General features: G+C 38.2%; 1 protein-coding gene across 1 annotated transcript in view; it reads left to right on the top strand.

Annotated features, from left to right (window-relative positions):
- Positions 1-16352, top strand: part of KCNH1 (potassium voltage-gated channel subfamily H member 1) — a 185826-nt gene that overhangs the window by 43566 nt on the left and 125908 nt on the right. The window contains exon 7 of the mRNA XM_054822028.1: positions 11305-11734. Coding sequence (XP_054678003.1) covers positions 11305-11734 — 430 coding nt within the window. The remainder of the gene's footprint in view (positions 1-11304; positions 11735-16352) is intronic.

The raw sequence follows: 16352 nt of genomic DNA, 5'->3' as shown, positions 1-16352 counted from the left end.
TTCTGGGAAAATTATACTAAGTGAAATATCTGGGTAAAAACATAAAACTGCATTACTTTTGTAAAAATACACAGGTTTTTATCAAATTTAAAGTATTTTGCTCAATGACTTTAGTACAAGTAGGCAAACTATTGGATGCAGTGGAAAAAACATAACGTTATTTGATATTTAATTCCCTAGAGAGGTTTTCATTTTATATAAAGCTACAGACTGAAATAACACAAATGAGATCAAGCAAAAAAGCCTTGTGAGACCTGTCCTTAAATATTTGTTTGTCATAAAAAGGACCCAGGCTGCAGATTACTGTGCAAGTCTTTCGCATATTGCTTTGCCGTGGCACTGATAAAGCAATGGAAGGAGTGGCCATACGTCAGTTTCTGACATTTAGACTGAAAGAATTAAAAAAAAAAGAAAAAAAAAAGAAAAAAGCAAAAAAAGCAAGAGACAAAAAAAGAAAAAAAGGAAGCTTTTCTCACCCACTGCAGATAGTAGCAACCTGCTGATGATTTTGCTGGAGGAACATTTCACAGCTCTAGACTGGTGATGTGACCTACAGAACCTCCCTGAGGAAAATGTCTATACCAGCGGCTGTGACAGCCCTTGAGATGAGCACAGGCGCTCTCAGACTCATGGTAGCAATTCTGCAGAGAAATTCTTGTTGTGTGAGTTTGATTTTCTCCAGGTTCTCTGTCTCAGTGTTGCCTTGCAACAATGAGGAGCTGATTGGTACTTCAGTTTTCCTATGGCTCTTCAACAGTCTCCTTTATCAGTATAACAGTGTTAGTTTTAGTTATTCTAGCTATCGTGCCCAAGGAAAAAACCATTTTTCTTGATGCTGTCCTTTCAAGACTGTTCATCTCTATTTCCCCTAGTGGGTTCTGACATTTAGCTGGTATAAATCATCGCAGGGTCATTAGAGCAGAGTTTCCACTGGTGCACATTGCTGTACTTCTATTAAGGGCTCACAGACTGGGTTACAGGACCTGAGGGGCTTTGCCAGCAATGCCAACAGAATAATGTAGTGCACATCAGGTGGGGATTTGGGACAGTATATGCTGATTGCTGTTGCATCAACATATGCTGATCACTGTTTCATGATCTCTGTTGAGAGAAAGATAACCTTTTACTAAAGAAGAAAAAAGCCACATTCAAGGAGTCTTGAAAGTAGAAAGGCTTTACCTTATAAGTTCTTCTTTGTTGTGTAGAGCATTTCCTTGTGGGTCAACTCGCTTTCTTTCAAACTTGCTGGTTTAAATGTTACCTGTCTTTCACCCTGGATTGCACGCCGTATTACTTCACAGTTGGATTAAGTCAGCTGTGAGGCTGCACTGCTCAAGTTACAAGCAGCCAAACTGGATCGTTATCTGTGTGTCACTTTGATTTTGCTAAAGGGAATTCCCTCGGAGCCATCAGACTGGAGTTAGTAGGTGGCCACGGCTGCTGTGGGATTTTTTTTTTTTTTTTTTTTTAGTCCTAATGTGAATAGTCTTAAAAAAAATTGCCAGAGATTAGATGATGTCCAGTGTCAACAATGGTGGTAAAATGAGATTAAGAATATGAATTGCTATTTTTCTGTTTTGGTGTTTTCCATATATGATTTTAAACAGGAGGCAATAGAACCGTGGCTTTGTTGCAGTCCCTGTAGTGAAGGGGGACTGGGGCAGGTGGAAGCTTACTGTTTTTTCTGCCTGCTGTCATTCTCTGTTAAAAGAAACGTCATTGAAAACACTGAGGATGTCATGGAGGAGCTAACTTGACAAGTCAATTTGTTTTTAAGAATGCTGTAATTACTGTGATGGAGATGATGAATTGATTTGCAAGGGACACAGGACCTGGAGCTGAAGAAGTACAAAGCTGCGTACCCAGAGTGTTGAGGCTCTTCTGGCTCTGGGTAATTGTGGGACTGTCCCATCACTTAGCTCTTGATAGATTAATAGTGAGAACTTTTTTGTCATCTCTAAAGTGATCCACCAATATAAGATTAATTATAACATATAAAACTAGAGGTGATAAATATTTTTGACAAGCAGATACTAATTTAAAAAAATTCTGATATTGAATTTTTTTCTATTTTGAAGTAACTTCTTGTTTTTCAATTTACTTCATTATAAGATATAATGGAAAATATTTTCTTGAAACAAAATTGAGTGTGACTTCCATGTTTTTCAGGCAATTTCAAAATTCTTTGGGTTTGTTGCAGTTTGGAACATTAGTATATTTTCAATTCACATTTTTTAATATTGAAATTCCAGTTTCCTCTCCGCACTGTTGAGAATATTTTTGTGGAAAAAAATACTTTGAATTCATTAACTATTAATCAATGCAACTATTAATAACTACAATTAATACAAGAGGCACTTAAGTATGAATAGCCACATTCTAAGATGGAAGAGGAAAGAAAAAACATTAATGTCTTTGTTGAAGGCCATATAATTAAATGAGAATGTATGAAGCTTCTCATCTCAAATGCTGTGCTCAAAGAGACAGCAGAGTATCTCATATTCAGACATGAACAGAATTCAGCAAATGAAGGAACAAATAGCTGTAGAGAAATTTCCATTGTTACCCAAATGAAAGAAAAGTTATAAATGTTTCTCCTGGCTTTTTCTATATGGGAAGCTAATTATACGGTTAAATATGAATTACTTTATTGACCTGCCATAGAACTTCAAGAAAAGAAAATATTCCACTGATTGATGAATCAGCTTAATGCTAGGCTTAGACTTTCTACTATTAAGACAATATATCATGCTGTAGTATAGTGTGCGTAAGAAAAGAAAATATTGCTCTAAAATTTACACAGCTCTTAAAACATGTGGTATGAGTCTCTTTTGAATGATCACAATAACATTTGTCAGTAATCCTTTACAGTAATTAGTATTATTCCTCACGTAAGGAAATACCACCTACTTTGTGGGATAATGTTATCTTTTTGTGTTTGGACATCAATCAGTAGATTTAATAAAAAACAGGCTTAAAGAACATTCCACAGTTTTTGCCAAGAACAATGCAATTTAAGACTTTGAATTCCAAAGGCAAGTTGAAGCATATTTTTGCAGTGTCAGCTTGAGCAATTTTATACTGTGGTTTTCAGCCATAATACCATAAGTTATAATTTATATTGGAAAAAATTTGACTTATTACATGTGACACTGTTGTTGTGAAATCTCATGGTAGGAGTGGAATCCAGCCATGTCACCACCATATAAATCTCTGAAATAGGGAGTTTGTAGTAGTAATTGCTATCCGTATTTGAATGGAACGCTATGATCAATTGTTGGCTGATGCCAAATTGAGAACCATATATCACTCTTATTAGTTGAGATAGAAGAGAAATAAATGCATGGTAAAAGATCATTCAGTAGATGTATTCAATAGAAATGATCTAGTGTTTATTTAAGTGGTTGAATAAGAGAGAAGCTAGCATGCAGGCAAAGAAGATACACAGCTTTGAAAATGGACAAAATTTATGATCATAAAAAAAGTCCCAGAAAAAACACAATACAGAAGTAATAAAAGTAAATTAAGCTATTTAGTGCTAAGTGAGCATGGTGTAGCTGGAAAGTAAACAGTGAGTTGTGAGAGAGGAAAAATTGAATGTGTTGCTGGTCAGATTGTTGGCAACTCTCTGAGGCAGTACTTTTGCAATAGATTAATTTAAACCTTATTAGTGGAATAATCTCTCATGCTAATACAAATTAGCTATCTAGGAATTACCGAAATAGCTACACTTAAAAGCAAGCAACTTCTCTAGGCTTGTTTTATCATTTGTTTGCAATAAGGGGCAATGGAATAAATTATCATATTTATAGTTTTATGGCATAAACAGGGGGCCATAAAGAAATATTTTGGGTTAGATGAATTTTGCAAACTAGAAAATATAATTTTTTAAAGTCTTTTAATCTGTAAACAGCTGTATAATATGAAATGTTTTTGAAACAGTGTGTAGTTCACTTCTCCTATTTGGATCTGTCCAATTAGGCAATACTGTGTTTTGCATGTGAGTCTATTAATAAATCTGAAAATTAATATTTTTCTGTGGCTAATGACAATTAAAGTAGTGATAAACTACTTTCTATGTAATGCTTATAACAAAGCAGCTAAGTATGATCCAGGCATAGAGGAAATGTTGGCGACTTGTGGTTCTTGGACGTGATGAAAGTAGGTTTACTTGGTTGGGTGTCCCCTTGTGAGAGACCTCTGAGAAATAGGGGGTCCCTTCGGATCAAGGCTAGGGGGGTTGTTGGTGTGGCTCTTAGGTCGTGTTGGGAGCTTCAGTTGGGAGCTTGTGGGCCTTGACCTGTGCAAGAAGGGGAGTGCAAAGGAAAGGAAAGGTAGTCATGGAGGAGTGGGGTTGCTCATCTGAGTTTTGTAGGTGCCTCTGTACCGCAGCATGGCCCCAAGGGGCTGTGCCAGGCAGGAATGACTCCTTAACAGGCAGGGAGGTGGAAGAAGTATTTGCGGAAATGCAAATGCGGTGAAGCAGATTCTTGGGGTAAAGCAGGCTGCCAGGATATAAACCAGGGAGGCAAAGAAGCATTGACTGTTCACAGCGTCTCGAGGATTTGATTCAGGTTGTGTCTCTTTATTGTCTAAGGTTTTTTTTCTCCCATTTTTTTGAATCAAATACAAGTTTCTCTAACTTCCCTCCTTAAAAACCCAATCTCCATGCTACTAATGAAGTGCCTCTTTTATGCTACCCTCTCAAGGGGCAGGCTGCCTTTTCCCCCTAAATCCTCTGTTTTCCAAATTGTGTTGGTGTTGTATATAGGTGCCGCAGAGGTCTTCTGCCATTTAACCCATTTAGGGTTAAGTTCTCTCCTCTACTCCGAGCCTGCTTAAGGTGTTTAATTAATTTAAATTCTGCTTGCTTCCCTGGTCTCCGCCAGGTTCATACACCTTGGTGGCTCGGAGACATCCACGCTGTCTGCTGACGGATAGCCCCTCTCAAACAGAACACCAGAGAAGGAGGTGTTGCCGTGTCCCTGCCCAACACCTACTCCATAGGTTCTGCTGTGGCTGTTAAAATGCCAATTAGCTCCTCTTCTGCACTAATGTTCAGATTAGTCTTTTTGCTAAGTCACAGATAAGAAAGGGTGTTATTGGCTTTCAGGGCTACTTCTTCATAGCTTTGAAAAGCATGACGATTTATCATACTGTTAAAGAGAGAATAGTAGCCTACATAAGCTATTCAATCTGTATAAGGCTAAAAGAATTAAAAAGCTGAATTACATTTTCAGTGATAATGTATGGTGATAGCCTTTGTCCAAGAAGGAGAGCTAATTGAATATATTAGATTCTGAATTATTTCAAAAAGCTGCTGCTAAGAGTGATACTTACCCTGCATATAAAGGGAAGCATGCTTCAGAGACAGGGATCGGTTACTCTGTTCTTTTTCTCCCATTCAGCATACTTGTATCGATCTGAGGCAGAAAGTCAGATGAGATGGCAAAGGGTATTTATTTGAGTAGCTAAATGGTTGCTTTATAGTCTGTTTCATATTAGGGATTGGATTAGAATTGGGAAGATGGAGTGGTATTAGATGCCAGTAATACTAAATCTTATTTTGGTGTTTCGCCTCTTTGGGATAAGTAAAAAGCTTCTGGAACTGACGGCTTCTTTGAATCGGAAGCATTGGGAGTCAGGTTGCTGTCTGTTAGGGGTAAATTTTTTATTTGATACTGTGGAAAGTGGGATTTCGTTAGATTACTTTTGTAATCTATGTTATCTTTATCCTTGTTCTTCCTCTCAAAGTGGAAAAAAGAAAAGAAAATACTTTGTTTCCTGGATTGGTTGGTTTTCTGAGCGTGCATGTATGTGTGTAAGGCAAGCACAGACATAGTTTTATAACTGAAAAATCAGCCTTTCCATCTCTTCTCACACCCTATGCTCTTATGCATGAATTATTACTGGTTCTCCCTCGATTCTAACCAAGCTCGCAGATGTCTGACTAAAATAAGCTTTGTGAGTCTAGAGATCTGCTTTTTTCAGTGCTGAAAACCACAGCAGTAACCAGAGGGTGTAGATATTGATTTTGACCTGTGCGCATAATGTTATCTCATCTGCTGGCAGCTAAAGATGGCAATCGGTAGGAAAGGTCATGTTCTCAGAGCTAATTAAGAAAATCAGAAGAGGCAAATAACAAAGATGAGAAGTCCTAATAATGACCTGACAGGGCTGCCGTGTTACTGCAGAGCCAGGCTGCGGCACAGCGGACTTCAAAATCAAATGCCAAGAAAGAAGGCAGTGCTTTCCATGGCTTTTGCCTCACTTATGGTAGTGATAAATTTGGTTCATTGCCTCCCTTTTTTGAATAAATAACTAATTTTTTTTTTTGTTCTGTTTTGTTCTCATTCTTTTAATGGTTAGCTTTTAGTCTCCTGCATCTCCCTTTAATTGAGATGAAGTCTGAACTTTAGCAGTTCCATATTTAAATGCTGGAAAACTTAAAACAGATTTGTGCCAATGCTGACTGTTTCTCATTTTTAAAATAGATAGTAAGTAGGAAGTAAATTGTACTTCCTTTGAGCCTAGAAAAAATCTTAATGCTTGGGTTAAGCGTGTTTTCTCTCTGTACACATGGAAAGTAAATAATGGCCTAAAAAGTGAATACTGTCATGCAGATTGAATCTACTACGACAGTGCTAGTGCTACTATAGCTGTAGGAGGTGGGATGAAAGTTGCATTTTAGTTCTTTTCTAAAGTTGTTCATCCTACTTCTTCTTTGGAAGGGAAAATGAATTATTTATAACTTTTTTTTTGGCTGTAGTTAATTTTTATTGCTGTTCTTTAAACAATTTGTATTTTGTTTTTTCTAGGTGGAATTTTATTGTTCGAGTTGAATTTAATTTTGCATGGCAAATGAACAGCAGCAACTGTTTTTTATTTGTACAGCGAGTAGAACTGTAGTGTCCACTGTTACCGTCCTTGGGGACCATAATGACACAAGTAACTAATAATTACTCTGCTTACAACCTTTATGTTTTCAAAACATGTCACAAAGTACTTCATCACAGTGTCTCTTCTCTATTTCTTTTTATGGATATAGAAGTAATGGCACAAATCTAATGCTGCTTGATGCAAAGCTAGAGCCAAAACATGGATATCCTGGATCGTATGTTTGGAAAGAAGATTATTTACGTGGCTGAGATACCCGTGTGAGGCAAGGGGTGCACTGACAGTAGATCATGTCTCACAGAAAACAAGGAGATACGAAAGAAAATCTGTGTAAATGTGCACAGTATCTAGGGAATAGGTCTAATTAATGACAAATTATACATGGAAATTTACTTTTGGCGGTATTTCATGGACAAACTTAGGAGGCATTCCCTTTGAATGTAAAATGTGGGTCCTGCTTTCCTCTGGGGCTGAGGCTGGTCTGGTTTTATGTTGTGTTTGAGGTACAGTTCCACTCTGCAAAGATCGCATAGGAGGAGAGGAAGGGGGAGTGGTTGCGTCTATTATTTTAAGGGGTTTTGACATTCAGGTTTGCTGAGTCAGCGAATACAGCATTATTTCTTCTGGCTCTCAGTGCTTTGAGCTTTGCCCTTTGGTTTGGAGGGGACTCGCTACCGATTCTTCCATTTTTGTGCCTCAGCCATCGCTGGCAATGAAAGTAAACCTGCCAACCTATTAAATATTTATCAACAAGTATATGCGGATGTCAGCAGTAGAATATTTAGTGTCATTCATTCACTTCAAACAATTTGAAATATAAGTTTGCGTGAAATTCAGCATTTTCTGCCATATTTGACTAAGTGCTGCATATCTAACAGAGTGCTGCACGCAAGTTCTCCCTGTAACAAAATATAGTAAAAAATGTGCTATTTGTCTACCCTGGCCATGTAACAGATTTCTTAGCTTCTGCATATCCCCAGGGGAAGGTTTCTGTTGGAGACAGTACTAAAAGGTGGAACCATCTCTGAGTAAACCAGGTGCAGAGAGGACTTTTTGGGATATTACTTAGTCTTGTCCTTCCCCTGACTGCCACAGAGACGTTCCTGATGGTGATCCTTTAGAGCAGAGCATCTGGGGGTGCCTGTCTGGGACCTGTAGTGCAATTTCAAGCTCTTTATGAACTGACTGTCATCTGTTTCCTTTGGGCAGAAGGAGCTCTGGGTGTCTCTTAGTCTGCCTCTCAAAGGTTATAGGAGTAGCAGAGTTAAGAGGGTGGGACACGCATGAAGAGGAGTAAATTGAGTTCAGGCTCTTTTTGCGTGACATCTTGGAGCCATCCGTATGATAAAAGCACAAAATAATCTGCACTGATAAGAGCATTAAAATGGACAGTAATCTAAAAGTACAGTTCTATTTTAGAAAGAGGTAATCGAAAAATGTCGATTTTGAATCCGGCAGATCTATTCCTGTATGAAAATATTACTTGCTAAATTTAATGACAAAAAGTACTATTTTAAAGTCTTGGGGAATGATCTGATTTTTTTTTTTTCCCTACTGTATCATCTATGAAATAGTCTATTAAGTTTCCACTGTTTATACCCATTTGAAATTCTGTCACTTAGAAATTTTTGAGAGTTATATGAATAATTATTTCCCTGGGCATTTCTTCCTCTTGATATTGATCCATTTAGAATAGACAAATCCTTTCCTCCAAGGAAATCAAACAGAAAATACTATTAACGCTGAGACAAAAATATTTTTTTTTCTTTTCCTGAACTTTTAGAATCTTATTGGCAAAGCAGACAGGTGAAATATTGTGACTAATTTGAATATTAAATGCATCCTTTCAGTGCTGGATTGTTGAAAGGATGATCATAAAATCAAGCATTTATTTTCTGTAAATAATCGCAAGATGTTTTTATACAAAAAACCTCATTGTCTCTACTTCTGATCAGACTATGGTAGAATCACTTTCTCCCAAATTGTAGAGTTCTATCACATTTTAAATGGTTTTACAAACTTTCATTTTGTGAATTTCACAGCGAAAATTAGGATAACAGTACAGTGATTGCAAAATAATGTCTTCTGAAACTCTGAAAGCAAAATAGCTTCCCTTAAATGTTTTAAATCTCATTTAAAATGTTATTTTATATTCCCATTTTTCATATCTAATTTCTCAAATTCGCCTTCTGTCATTTCCCCACCCGCCCCCGTGCAAGTATTTCTAATCCCTGACTTTTTTTTTTTTTTTTTTTTTCAACTAAGAATTAACCAAATTAACTTTTAAGTCCTTCTTGAATCGTTACTATTTTTGTCTTTGGCAGGACTCGCACTGCCAAAGAGTGATGAAAGTTTTGCACCGCTATTTTTGAGCAAAAATAAATCGGGAATTTAGAATACGGCGATGGAAAAATTTCTTGCCCTAGCCTCAGACTTGTAAGCGCTGTGTGATCAAAAAGCCTGGCTCTGAGACTGAAGCTAAGAGCAGGCCGTTACTGGAGACGCCTCAAAATGTAAAACATTATTGTTTGGCTGTTAAAGCTGGTAAAGAGGAAAGGGAGAAACGGGCATTGGTCCTGCGGAAAACAGACCAGCATGTCGGAATGCGGATATGCAGAGTGCAGACCCTGTATGTGCTCGTCACTCAGGGACCTGCACACCCAGTTTCTTAAACCGTGGCTGTCACGTTACAGTTTTTTGTGTTTTCCCCTTTGGTTTTTCCTCTCCATACCGAGTGTTCAAAAGCACCTGCTTTCCCCCCACCCCCGGAAATGAAGGCCTTATGCGTCAGTCTCTGAATTGGCATCAAGGTTTTGCTCCATTTTTTACAAAATAAAGCCGGGTATGGAATGAATGGGGAATGGAAATTAACTTGTACTTTGTGAAGGAATTTTTGCATCAGCGACTTGAGAAGTTTGACATAGATAGTAATGGAAAGATTAGATCACTTCGTCTCTTCTATATCTCTGCAAATATCTCTGATTTAAAGGAAGGCTGCTGTTTTGTCTTTCTGTTCTTCCTTTTTACTCCCCTCCCCCTGGTTGTGTTACATCTTGTCCAAATACTTAATAGAAATTGATAGTGTGTTCCCAGGTAACAAATTATATCTGCCTCTGAAAATGAGTCAATGTAATCATGACAAATTCATGAAATAAAGGGGAAATACATTGCTGCAGTCCTGGGGAACATGAGTCAATATGCTTTATGTAATTATTTAATAAAACATCTCTTCTAGTGTGTTGAACCAGCCTAAGGTACTGAAGCAGTTGTATTTATGCAGGAATAAACAAACTTCCAGTAAAAGCTGGTGACCAGAAGTATGCAATTACGCATTTCCAGAAATACTCATTAAACCAGTCTGCTTAAATTTTAATCAGACTTCCATGTATGAAACAGTCTTGATAAGAGGGCGTAGGGAAACAAAAAAAAAAAAAAAAGGATTTTTATGAAAGGCTTTTCAGATCATCTAGTGCCCCAAATGGCTTTGATTTTTTTTTTTTTTTTATTTAACTTCTTGTGCGTGGAATTGCAAATCTGTCTAAAAGTTAACAATACAAAATCCTACATGCTGGCTTAATTGTGTTTTATGGGAGCAGTATTAGTATCAGTACAGAAATACTGCACTGATAACAAAGCTGTCATAAAAAGAATATGATGTGAGAATTAGGCAGTGAGATATTTGAAATAGTTAAGTTTTGTGTAGTCCACGTGAGAAATGTCAGAGGACTGATTATCAGTGCTTGAGTTCTTATATGAAAGTAAAGTCATAGGAAACACACCGTTACACTGAAAAATTACAAATCATCAGGTACTTCCAGTATTTTCTGGCCTTTCTTATTTATCTTCCTGGTATGTCAGAGCTAAATATTGCAAACTGTGTTGTAGCTGAGACGTGACAGAACATGTGTTGCCCAGGATCATAAGGAAGTCAGGAATAGCCATGAGAGGTTCATGACTCCAGATGCTGGAGTGAACTCAAAAGGTGTCTGGTTATGTTCCTTTCAACATTAAATTTGTATAGTTTAATGGTCAGTGACTTCCACGTTTATTTTCAGGCAGCCTAAAGTAGCATCCGGATGCTCAGGGATGGTCTGCTTGCACAGCTGGACGTGCAATAAATAGCCTGTCATTGGAATCCTTTACAAACGTATTTGTAGACCTATTCAAACCATCTGAAAGGGGAGTTCAGAGAGCAACCCACAAAATGTTAGTGGATGAAGACAAGAGTGCATACATCCATCCCTGGCAAGGGTCACTAACCTTTCCATGTTTCACAACCTCTCTTTTCAGGTGTTATCTGACGGCCATCTATTTGTGATAGATCACCTTGCGTCTTCGGAAACTGCAGTTATGAAGACTGTTACTTTAATATCAAATTCTAATTGTCACTGTGCTTTATCCTTCCAGGGCATCAGTAGCCTCTTCAGTTCACTTAAAGTGGTCAGGCTACTTCGGCTGGGTCGCGTAGCTCGGAAGCTGGACCACTACATTGAATACGGAGCAGCAGTCTTGGTTCTGCTGGTGTGCGTGTTTGGTCTTGCAGCGCACTGGTTGGCCTGCATTTGGTACAGCATAGGGGACTATGAAGTTATCGATGAGGATACAAACACGATCCGAACTGAGAGCTGGCTCTATCAGCTGGGGATGTCAATAGGAACACCTTACCGCTTTAACACATCAGGCTTTGGAAAATGGGAAGGCGGACCGAGCAAAGATTCGGTCTACATCTCCTCATTGTATTTTACGATGACCAGCCTCACCAGCGTTGGATTTGGGAACATCGCTCCGACTACAGATGGGGAGAAGATCTTTGCTGTTGCTATGATGATGATTGGCTGTAAGTATTAAAGATTCTGTCTCACGCACACACAATGCCAAACAGCTGTGTGTCATGAATACTGATATCATAAAAACATCTGGAATCCTGTCAAATATTATTATGCAGCTTAAAATATTTTTGATGGCAATATAATTATTACACACTTTCTTACTGGTTAGTTTTAAAATCACAAGGGGGAGTATTGCCGTGACTAGCAAAAATTCAGTCATTTTAGAAGGAATATTCTGTCAATATCCTTTCAATATTCTCTTGTAAGTAAACTATAAAATGTGTAAAGCCTGAAGTATTAAACATTAATGCACCAGAGTGGGCGCAGACAGCCTTTGTGCCTCCACTTGGTATGGGGCAAAGTCTCTGTATGTCTGAGAGCTGTATATATTGGACAAGTGGGTCGGTGAGTGGGAGGAGGTCCAAGAGCATCTTGTGAGGGAGAGAGAGCAGTAGCTCTCTAGAGGCCACAAACGCCTTTATGGGCAGAGCACAGAGTCAGGTCCTAAAGCAACCAGGATGATACTGGCCTTGGGCACCTCTGGCTCACAAGGGTTTCATATTGCCAAGCTGTCCAGCTTTTGGCCATGTTGTGTCACTTCAATGCAGGATCTGTACTCAAAGTGCCTTGAGAGCTACTTGGAGTTAAGAACCATATGGAGGCCACTGTTAAATTAGGTCATGTTTCACTAGATAAGGCTGGAATTTGAACCAAAATAAGGAAAAAAAGTCTACTTTGTACATGGAAGAGCATATCATTATATGGAGAACAAGAGAAGCTTCTGTATGGTAATATTACATCTAGAGGAGAAAAAAGCCAGTCCTTGCTAAGCAGAAAGTTAAAGCCAAATATATAATGAAACTCAATTAGCAGCACAGTGCCTGTTATGATACAAACATGAAGCTTTAATTCTGATGTGTGTGTCATTTTACAGCAATACTGAAGTCATCTGCTGAGATTACATGTGCAGTGTTAAGCAGGCTGAAGGTTAGTGAGAAGTATAAAGACAAGCATTCTTGATCACGTAGGGATATTTTAGCTATAAAATTGTTAATTTTGTTCTTCTAGCTTTTTCCACTGCTAAGAGTTCCATCATCCTAATAAAACACCCGCATTGCAGAAGGGAAACTTATAGAAAACTTGGAGACAATGACGCAGTTTCCTCATGAGAAGGCGCATTAGACAACGTAGCAGTGTAGTACAAACAGGTTTCCAAACATATTTCCTGATGAAGGTACCTGTTTAATAGAAAATATCCTGATCTTTGGGTTGCTGTTCGTTGTGTTATGCTCATGATACTAGCTAGACAAGCACAGCTAGTATTATTCAGTATTATTAATTAGTACTATGAATACTGAATAAACTTAACCATCATGAAATCAAGAATGTACATGGGGATATTTTGGAGTTGTACCTGCTCCAAAGTCTTCATATGAAAATGTGGTGGAAAGAAACTGAATTTATGCAAAATTAATGTTGATAGATATCTGCTCTGAATTCTAAAATGAACTTCAATTTCAGAAAGTTGTAAAAAATAGTGTTCTGGCAATTTTAAATCTCATGAAAACAACCATGTTTGAGGGAAACAATTTTGTTTCTATTTGGCCTTCTGGAACCTTACATTTCTAACCCTGGAACTGTCTGTGTATCTGAACACCTTTACTCCGTGAACAACTACTTGGAAATCATTAGGGCTATTCACAATATGTGTTGGCGGAAATGGCAACTAAGTAATCCAATTTTTGAGTTTATGTCTCTGGTTCTTGTAGGGTCTTGCTTGCTTTTAACATGCTGAAGTTTTGAGCTGTGGTCATTCCTCAGGATGGGAGGAACAAAACTGATTTATTTAGTTTGCAGCTATTTAGAGCTTAATTGTTGACGGACATTCTTCTACCATAAAATTTTATGTTAAAATAACACTATTTTGCCTGTAGAATTTAGCTCTCAAGCATTGATCTGAGCTTGAACTAGGGCTCTTTTATAAGAATTTTGTGTGATCTGTTGGGAACCTGAAAAGTGCATAGCAAGTGTATGGGGGATAGATGTGGGGGAGGGAAAAGACGTTTCCTGGCTAAAGCTTTTGTACATCACTCAGAAAAATTCGTATTTGTCCCTGGCCACGTAACATGTTTGTTATGAGCTCAGCTACTCACTTATAACACAGTTGGTGGCTATGTGTTCCTGTTATGGTCCTCACTTTGCAGATGCCAGATCACATAGATTTGTGCATGGGATGGATAGGGGCTGTGGATGTCCAAAGCATCAGAAATAAGCAATTTAAAATCAGTTCTGCTAATGTGTTACTGCCAACTAATAAAAGGAAAGGGTATATGATTTCTTGTTTATACTTTGCCATTAACACTGCATTTATGTTAGCACCTATCTAGTGATGTGTTCTCAAAAGCTACTGCTATCTTCCAGTAGCACAGGGAATGCCATTTTCTTTCCAGAAAATGAGAAATTAGGCAGAGGGCACCTAATTGTTTAACTATCTAAAACTCCAGTTGAAGATAGGTGGGATTTACTGAGTCCAACCTCAAACATATCACTCCATTAACTTCTTCATTGCTAGAGGGAGGTCTTTAAGAACCATGTGAATTTATCTTGGTTTTGAAGTGACTAGGTCTAGTCTGGGCAAAAATACATACCTGTATACTTAAATATAGTCCAGTGAAATAAGTAAAGTAATTTTACAGCCTTTTCTGTAGGTAATGGAAGCAACACTGTCCCTTTTTCTTCAAGGATGGTATCATTTTTGTTTAGTTGAGTAAGACAATATGTTAATAAGATTGGTTTTGAGATTCCAGAACTGCCACTATGGTGTCATCAAAAAAAAGGAGCATTTGAGGACAAATGTATAACATCCAGCATTAATATTTTAGAGTGATTCCAGAAAATTTTACTTTAAATAGGCTGAATTTTTTTAATAGGAGGGTAATTTTTTCCCTTGGGCCAATTAATCTCCTGTGAATAAATAGTAAAACTTTCATTAGCCTGATGGAGACAGATTTAGATGAGCTGAAAGAAAATGATAACATTTCCTTCTCTTTGTGTGTTTTATCCTCTGCTCTTTTTGAATAGCAGTAAGCACTGTGTCAAAACACTAGTGGCTCATTAAACAATACTGTGGCCAGCTAAGCCCACGGTTGCAATTTTATTAGCAAGATCACCTTTGAAATTTTGATCTTCTCTTTATTTGTAAGAGAAATTGAATTTTCTTAAAGGGGAGATGGTGGTGGTGGTCCACGTGTGTGAAAATGTCTGAGACCCTCACCCTCCCGGCATGGGCTGTATGTGGGGCTGCCCTACAGTAGGTTGGGGTGCAGGTCCCGCTTCAGTGCACGGTAAGGACTTGCCTCCCACCGCTGGCTGACGAAGAAACTACAACAGCGTGGTGCCTGCTCGTTCCTGGATCCTGCACTGCCTTTGCACCCTCCCTCTGGTTTTCGGTGTCAGTGGTCTTGACTTCAGTTTGCTCCATGAGCTATGCAGCCATGGTTTGGTAGGGGCACTCATGAACCACTTCCCTGGAGTGCAGATGTTGGCATCAAGTGGAGGGAAAGGAAGAATTTACTTTTAGAAGCGTGAACTTTTCCTACTCAGTGAGCTTAAGAATAAATAAATTATATATATACATGCATACGTACGTACGTACATAGCATATGTGTACACGTACACAGAGAGAGTGCACGTGTATTATGATGCTTAAAAGAAGAAAAAGAGAATGTATGGGGTTTTTTCCTCCATGATTGATATTCTAGAGTTATTTTTAATAGAATGGATTTGATGGTGCAAAGTTCTTCTATCTCTGGTGAAGGCTGGACATGGTGTGTGCTACCCTGAGGAGCATTGCCAGGTGGCGCAGTTTTGCAAGGCTCAGTTTTTAGTTTTGTTTTGGTTTACTTTATTTACTGGCTGAGTATCTTGAATAGTTTCTGGGGAAGAAAATTCGTGAATAGCAGCAATACTTTTTTCTTCGATCTTGGAGTGTTGTCTGTTAAGCCTCTCTGTTTCAGGAGAGGAGTTACTGTGTAAACAAGTGATTTTATGACATGTATTGCTGTCTTCTCCACTGGCAAACTGACTGAAAGGCTATGGTGACATCCAAACAGGACGTTTGTGTCAGAAGGGCTCAAAATTACAAGTACTTGAAAGCGTAAGCAGTTCATAACTAGTGTCCTTCCATGTGTGTTTAGTATGCTTATCCACAGAGAGATGGAATTAATACTCCATAATTATGTTCCATCTTCCGTAAGACAAAATTTGGTTGTCTCTGCTGCTCAGCCACTGATACATCACTTTCTGCTCACTGCTTACATCCTCTTTAAAGCTGATCTTGTGGCAGAAATACATTTGTGTTACATTAACTCTTTGTAGACCCATTGACCACTAGTAATAGTACTTTGCTGTAATGTAAGATAGCTGTTTAAAAAAGTAGGTAAGAAGACTCCATTTTCTTTTTTTATTCAGACTTCCATTATGATAAATAATAATTCCAGGTAACTTTTAATTAAAAAATTAGAGATCTGTTAGCGAAGCTGTGCTGGACCGGTGGGAATTTTGGCTGAGTGTTGGCCTAGTAAAAAGTTTAAAGGTGTGTGAGCTTGTAGAAGGAAGGGTGTGTAA

The sequence above is a fragment of the Grus americana genome, chromosome 3 (genome assembly GCF_028858705.1).
Source record: "Grus americana isolate bGruAme1 chromosome 3, bGruAme1.mat, whole genome shotgun sequence".
Lineage (NCBI taxonomy): Eukaryota > Metazoa > Chordata > Aves > Gruiformes > Gruidae > Grus > Grus americana.
The sequence above is the reverse complement of the archived record's forward strand: the minus strand, read 5'-3'. Positions and strand labels throughout refer to the sequence as shown.